Consider the following 7,135-nt stretch of genomic DNA (forward strand, 5'->3'; position numbering starts at 1 on the left):
CCTCGCAAACGAGGAACGGGTTCCAAAAAATCAGCCTTTCTTTATAATTTGGATCAGCGGTGCCAGAGCGCGTTGCGTGAAGGGAACTGCGTGGGAGGTGTGTGTCTTCACGGGGGTTTTCTGTGTGGGAAGCAAAAGTAGCGACGTAGGGCTGAGGGAAACTGTCCCAGGTCTGTCGTGTCTGATAGGCATTTCCCATCCGGCGCTTCTTTCCCCTCGGCCTCAGCGGGATCTACGGATGCTTAGCGGGCCTGAAAGCAGAGCGGTACCCAGCAGCTAAACAGGCATGTCGATTACTGTGCTTAAACACCAAGTCTTGCAAAATCCCACCCAGTTAACTCCACTGCTTTGACAGGGGAAGCTTTGGAAAGGCAAACAGGGCTGCCAGGTCAAGCAAAGAGCGTCCTTGAAGAAGGAAGGGGTGAAGGCAGCAATGAGTCTGAGCACAGACTGCAGCGACGGGGTGTTGTTGGCGCTCGCCGTAACGCGTGTGCTTTTCGTTTGCAGGCTGCTTACGATGGAATTTTAGCACTTTGGCAGTTGGATAACTCTGATTCGGGTAAGTAGAGGGAGAAATATTTTTTGAGAGTACCATAATTTTGTACTAGAAGATGCTGATTTGCGCGTGTGTGTGCGTTTCTGTTTCAGATACCAGCTTCTCGAGGTCTGAAGACATGGACGTAACCACGGATGGCCTGTTCCTGGATTCAGCCCTGGCCAAGAGGCTGACCTGCGCGTTCTGCCAGAGGGTTTTCCGCTGTGCCGAAGAGCTGAAGGAGCACATCCACCAGCATGCCTTCTCCATGCTTCTCCCGTTCGACTTGCTCGACTGCTCCCGGCCTGCTGACAGCGTGCCTCCCGGCCAGCTCGCCCGCTTCCAGTGCTCCAAATGCCCCGCGAGCTTCACCCTGAAATCAAACATGGATCGGCATGAAAAGACCATCCACTTCAACTGTAAGAAGATGCAGTGTCCTAACTGTGCCAAGCTATTTCGGGACAAGACAGACTTAAACCGGCATCTTGTGTCTGTGCACTCAAACGAGCGTACTTTTGTCTGTCTGTTCTGTGGCAAGGGCTTCGGTACCCAGAAGAAGCTCACTAACCACGAGAAAGCGTGTGACCTGGGCGGGTTTGAGCTTTTGGACAGTGTAGGACAAAACAAGGATCCCGAGGACGCGTAGCTGCTGCCCTCGTGTATTTGAGACGCTGCTTTTAAACTAGGAAAAGAGCCAATTCCACCGTTCCCGTGCTGCAAATAAACGTTAACTCCCCCGAGCCGATGGCGTTGGTGCGTGCCGGTTCTGGCTGCAGCCACGGTGCAGTTTTTGTGCAAACCTCGCTTTTCTCAGCCCATCTAACAGGCACTTTGGCCGTCTCCTTGGTGTGATCGCGCTTACGCTACCTTCAGCTTTTTTATCAGGAGATCTCCAAGTGCTTTATAAAAGGAACGGTGACGTTTTCCACGTATTCCCTGGGAAAAATAACATACCTCATCCTAGCAACAGAATTAATAATAGAATTCAGTCTTCTGCGTTCTGGTCTAGTGCTTTGTCCATTAGACAGTTTGGGCATTTCGGGGGTTTTCAGCTTGAGGTGAGGAGCAGTGAAAGCCCTGGGTTGCTCATCCCTGAAAGCTCTTGACAAAGGCTGGTTTTCCGTGTCCTTTAAAGGAGAGAAAGATGCTGCTGCTTCGCACGTCCAACAGGCTGTGTTCTGCGGGCTTGAACACTGTCGCAAGGCGCGTGTGCTCTGCTGATGCTGCGTTTGAGTGCTTCTCAGTCTTCTGGAAAAATACTCTGGAGTGCGGCAGGAATTCTGTAAATACCCTGGCTCATTTGTTTTGTGTAATGTAATTAGGTTAGCCAAACTGAGGGCAAGTCTTTGACGCCGAGGAGCGGGGGCTTTACGTAGATACGACATGGGGTGCACATAAAACATCCGTAATGGTTGTTACTGGAGGGTAGAAGTCTTACCGTAATTCCTCTTTTTATTATATGAAATTCATTTATTTTCCTAAAGATACTAAATATTTGTCTTTCTTACTGTGGATTTACATTCAGAACCAGGTTATAGTAGCTGTTAACCAAAATCTAAGTTAAGCGTAGTGCTTCCCAGCCGCGCTGCGTGCGGCACGGCATGTCAGCAGCTTGAGCTTTAGCCTCACGTCTCTCTGGGGTCCTTGGTGTGCGAGAGAGACGGCTGCGGGGAGGAGGGCCACCTCTACGAACAGTCTGTACCAGTCCTTCGGGAAGGTTCTTTCTTCCAATGTTGTTGCATCTCAGGGAGACAAAAATGAGAAATAGTTGGTGGTGCACAAAGGGGACTTGAGCAGCTGGAGGTCTCCAGTGGGGAGTTTCTTGCAAGGGTGTTTCCTGTGGAAAGCTTTGGTGAGGGAGATGGTGCGGTTCCTGCTGCCCTTGCCCTCCTAGAGAGGGGCAGCGCTGCTCTGCCCATTGCTGCCGTGAGTCGGCGCTTCGGGGAGACGGCTCCGTGCTGCGTCAGGGTCGGCAAACCAGAGTTTTCCTGCTTGGCTTCACTCGAACTCTTCGTTTGGGCCTTCTGCAGCCAGAGTTGAGGATGTGTTCCTGTGTAATGACTGCAGGATGCTCTACTTCGCTCATTTTTCTTTGTTTTTTCCGCCACTCCCCAGTCGTGTTCATTTTGTGTTGTTCCCATCGACTTCTCCAGCGTTGCGGCGCACGGCTGTCGGTGAACGCGTGTAGTTGAGTCTGTCAGCTTCCCTTGTGACAGATGTCACTTCAATGGCCTCGTAATTTATTTTGCTCTTAAGTAACCAGCAAGTGAGGAAGGAGAAAGCTGAGCCAGAAGGGCAAGTTGTGAGCAAAAGGAGTCTTACCTGGAAATTTGGGAGCAGCGGGGTTGGATTTGTCTGAATCTGAAAAGTAAGATGCCAGCAAAAGTCATTTTGGCAAATGTGAAGAGGCTTTGTTCACTCGTTAACTTTAATGACATTTCGTGTTGGTGCGGTTTTCTCATATTTGAGAGTTTAATTCTGCCCGGTGCTACTTTTCTAGAGTCGGGTCAGCTCGTTCTCTCCTGCAGAGGTGGAAGTAGTGTTTTACTTGGGCTGTACCTCAGGGTGCTGCCTGACTTCAGCACGGAGAATCCCCAGTGTTGCCATTCAGGATCAGGAGGAGGTTCTTAAAAATGTTAGAGCCGTGGGGTGTAACACAGCAGAGGCTTAGAGTTTGGGTAGAAAACCTAAAAGCAGGATTTTTGTGTTCGCAAACGGCACGGGATGATGGGAGGTGGAAGTTTGATGGGTAGATTGCACCTTGCTGTTTCTCACCCGTAGTATAATGAGGATTAAACGGACAAGAGTTCTCCTCAAGTCTGTGAATTTTTGTCGCAGCCAAATGAGGGTGGTGTTGCAGGGATTAACAGCTACGTGCTGACTTACAGCCAGTAGGAAACAGCTCTGTCGGGCAGTGAATCGCTGGTGGTTTCCCTTCTCTCAGGTCAGGGGCGTAGGAGCCTATTTCATTGAAGAATCTCAGCGAAATAAGTGAATTTACTTGAGGTGGCAGTACCAAAGGCTTTTTGTCCAACCGTTACTGTGTCCGTTTTAAAAACTCCCATCTTCTGTAAGTATTTCAGGGAAATTACGTGCACAGATTTTTACTCTGGCACTGTTTGTGTTACCTGATCCATTTTTTGGGGCTGTTCTTCCTCTAGTTGTGTCCTGTGGCGCTGCGCTAACGGCCTTGATGATCTTCTTCAAGGTTATTTCATAGGACCACGAACGCCGCCGTACGTAAGCTCTGCGAAATACTGTCACCTAGGCAGGAGTTTACGGCTGTGCCGCCGTTGGTGTGCTATTCACTACGTACCCCCCGGCCTCTGGGTGCGTATGCTTAACACTCCTGGGAAAATGTCAACTCCGCAACGGCTGTTTTCCCAGCAGCGTCGTCGTTTTTCCGCTGGTCGCTTTCGCGGATGCGAGAACTGAAGTATGTGGCGGTTTGGAAAAAAAAAAAAAAAAGTCATTTTCAATAAAACCGGAGCTGCAAAAAGTGGTTTGTGACTGTTTTTAAATAGAAGTTGAAAAAAATGTCATTCCCGGGCGATTTAAGCTGGATACGGGCAAAAAGAAGCGTCTGGAAAGCCGGAAGCGTTGCGAATGCCTCGTTGGGAACGCGGAAGCGCGTGGCTGTGTGCGAAGGAGCGTGCCGATGGGGCGCGTTCGGTTCGGGGTTGCCTTCTCAGCTCCTGCGGTAGCCGAGCCGTAAGGCGAAGGGACCGGCACGCAGCGTACGTGCAAGGAGGCGTCTGGTCGCTTAGGAAATGACGGGCTCGGGCGCAGCCTGGCGATGCAGGAAATTAGGGATTTTGTGGCGTTCTCTTCTCTAAAGCACTTTTCCTTCGTAATCTTGGGGTCTGGTTGCCACGAGTATTTCCATGTCGGTCTCTGTGCTCAGACCTGGCCGAGCAGCTTGTCCTGCCAGCTGGGCTCCGCGCACGTAGCCTGTTTGTTGTGCTGGATGTGGCCTCGGGCCGGAGGAAGGAGGGTTACACGTCCCCTCTTGACTTCGCTTGATCAGCTTAGAGCTTGCTTACCTTGTCTAGACTCCCTCGTAAGAGGTTTACAGTGATTCTAGGGGTGTTTTTGTGGGGCCTGGCGCTAATGCTCAAGCAGTTACGAGATCAAACCGGACATACTTATCATAAATAGCTTTGTGTCAGAAAACTGACTCTTGCTCTGGAAGACAGTGGGCTCCTTGCCTCTGACTGTATAGGTGAGGGGGTGTCAAATCCAAAGGAGCAGGTGAAGAATACTTTTCCCTGTAATGCAAAAGAGAGTTGTGGTATTCTGGTTGTTTAAAACCCATTGTTGTGAACCAGAAGTTGGACGTGGGGTAGGAGAGGGGCTGGGTGGTCAGGTTATCAGCGAGAGCTCACTGTGGGCATCGGGCCGCGTCAAAGTTCCCGCTCAGGGAGGTGTCCAGAGCAGCACAAGTGAACACAATCCCTTGAAACCAGCCCCAGAATTCTGCCTGATCGCAGCGAGTGATCCTTACTGCCGGCTGATAAAAGATTCCCGGTGGTCACTTCACTCTGTCACCAGTTTTGCAGCCACGGCCCAGGTGACTGAGTTACTCTCTTTGATTTATTTTTTTCCCCTCAGGCTAGAAATTCTCTCGGCAGCTTTACAAATGTGCTGAAAACCCCACCGAACACCAAAAAAATAAAGCAGCTGCAGGCTGGACCACCCCAGCTGCCGAGCAGCCCAACGCGCCGCGGGGTAGGTGCACGAGGAAGGGATGTAAGACTGCTCGATCCAATTCAAACTGCTAATCCCAGGGAGGGTTTTTTCCTGGTTACCTCTGTGGAGGATATGTTTAATTCCAAATAGGCAACAGAAACAGGAGGACAAAATTCATATCACAGCAGTTTTAAGGTCTTGATCCATGTGTTTAGTCTGATGAGAGCCCTAGAAACCTTCTTAGGCAAGTGCTCCAAGATGAGCTGGTGTTGAGGGGTTTGTCCCGGCGACGAAGGGTGGTGGCACCGGTTTACAGATGTCTCTTGGTAGCGTCGGGGTGTCACGCCGGTGGCAAAGGTGGTTACTTTTCACCTCGTTTTATCGGTGTTGCAAACACAAGACACTTGAGTTTCCATCTAGACATTTACTAAGTGCCCACAGCTTGGGCACTGAACGACGCCGCGCTCCTGGGCTGGCTGGCTTTCTCCAAAAAGGCCCTTTTTAAGTAGTTGTTTTTCGGCATACCTCATACCCAGAGCGTGCAGCCTGCGTTTAGCTGGGAGGGCGTTTGGAGGAGAGAGCATCTTAGTGAGCATCTGAAAATACTGCGAACTACTCACTCCTAGCAGCCGAAGAGTAGGGCTGGAATTTCCCTTATTCCCTTCGCTCTCCTACGTAGACGGTTTTATTTTACCAAGAGCCCTTTCCACGCATGGTAGAGTACTTAAGGTGATCAACCCGAACTTGTGCACTTTATTTTGCTATGTAAACAATATATTTCGGTGAGAAATAACCATAACTAGGAGAAAAATGGGTGAAAATGAACAAACTAATGGAAAGCAGTAGAATTATTAGAAGATTGAGATTTAAAATCGTATCCACGTGGACTGTTGCTCCCAAACACAGAGTGGGTGGATGTCTGCAGGGAGTAGAAACACCCCGGTTTCACCCATTTGGGTATTGCACTCTCGCTTCGGAGGAGGAAATGCCACTGCGGGTGCCGCGTGCGTTCTTCCGGCACGTTGAACCCTTCGTGCTGTCCGCCTCCCCCGGCTCCGCTTTCAGCGGGCTCCCAAGGCTTCCAAGGATTTCATGCCTTTTCTAGTTGAGCAGGGCAGAGTTTGAGGTAGGGGGTGGGAAAAAAGTCCATCAAGGGCATATACCTTGCCCAGAGAAGCTGTGGATGCCCCATCCCTGGAAGTGTCCAAGGATGAGGGGTGGAGCGACCTGGTCTAGGGGAAGGTGACCCTGCCCATGGCAGGGGGTGGGACTGGGGCAGCTTTGAGGTCCCTTCCCACCCAAACCATTCCATGACTCTGTGATACACAGTTGTCGTGTTTGGAGACCTGGGAGGGTCAGGCTGTAATTCAACGTTACGCACATCCTTTTACGTGTCTGTATCCGGGCTGGAATGGTACCATCAGCTGAGAGTTGGAGAATGTAGCGTGTGTTGGCTCTAACTGTCCCGTTTCTTTTGAGTTATCCTTCACTGAAACGCTCCTGGAGCACGTGTGATCTTCTTGCATCGCCCCGTAAATTCAGCTGAAGCGCGTGGCGCTGTCGGGGTGTCACATGCGTGCTCCTTCGTTTGCGGCAGGCTACTTCTTCCACAAGTACCAGTGTCGAAGAGATTTAGGATCTGAATTTCTAGGGTAATTCATTAGAATAAACCAGGATTGCAGCAGGTCGCTGCCCTCTGTTTGCTCTTTAACAAGCATTAGGCAGTGCGATACACGTTTGTGCCCCGGCTTGTTCCAAAGCCGCTCTGGTGAAGGTACTTACAGCTCTCAGCCTCAGTAACGCGGCAAAAGTGCGATAACTTCGTGTAAGGATTAAAAGTGCCGTAATACAGTATCGGGATTTTAAAAAGTCGGCAGTTCAGAGGCGAGAGCGGGATTTCGCCAGCGGAAT

General features: G+C 50.6%; 1 protein-coding gene across 1 annotated transcript in view; it reads left to right on the top strand.

Moving 5' to 3' along the window:
• Positions 1-1,279: 1,279 nt before the first annotated feature.
• Positions 1,280-7,135, top strand: part of ZBTB46 (zinc finger and BTB domain containing 46) — a gene marked incomplete at its 3' end in the record, with an annotated part of 6,092 nt that continues 236 nt past the window's right edge. The window contains exon 1 of the mRNA XM_010146979.1: positions 1,280-1,316. Within this exon, the coding sequence (XP_010145281.1) occupies positions 1,280-1,316 (37 nt within the window). The remainder of the gene's footprint in view (positions 1,317-7,135) is intronic.

This window comes from Eurypyga helias, unplaced genomic scaffold (assembly GCF_000690775.1).
Source record: "Eurypyga helias isolate BGI_N326 unplaced genomic scaffold, ASM69077v1 scaffold38332, whole genome shotgun sequence".
NCBI lineage: Eukaryota > Metazoa > Chordata > Aves > Eurypygiformes > Eurypygidae > Eurypyga > Eurypyga helias.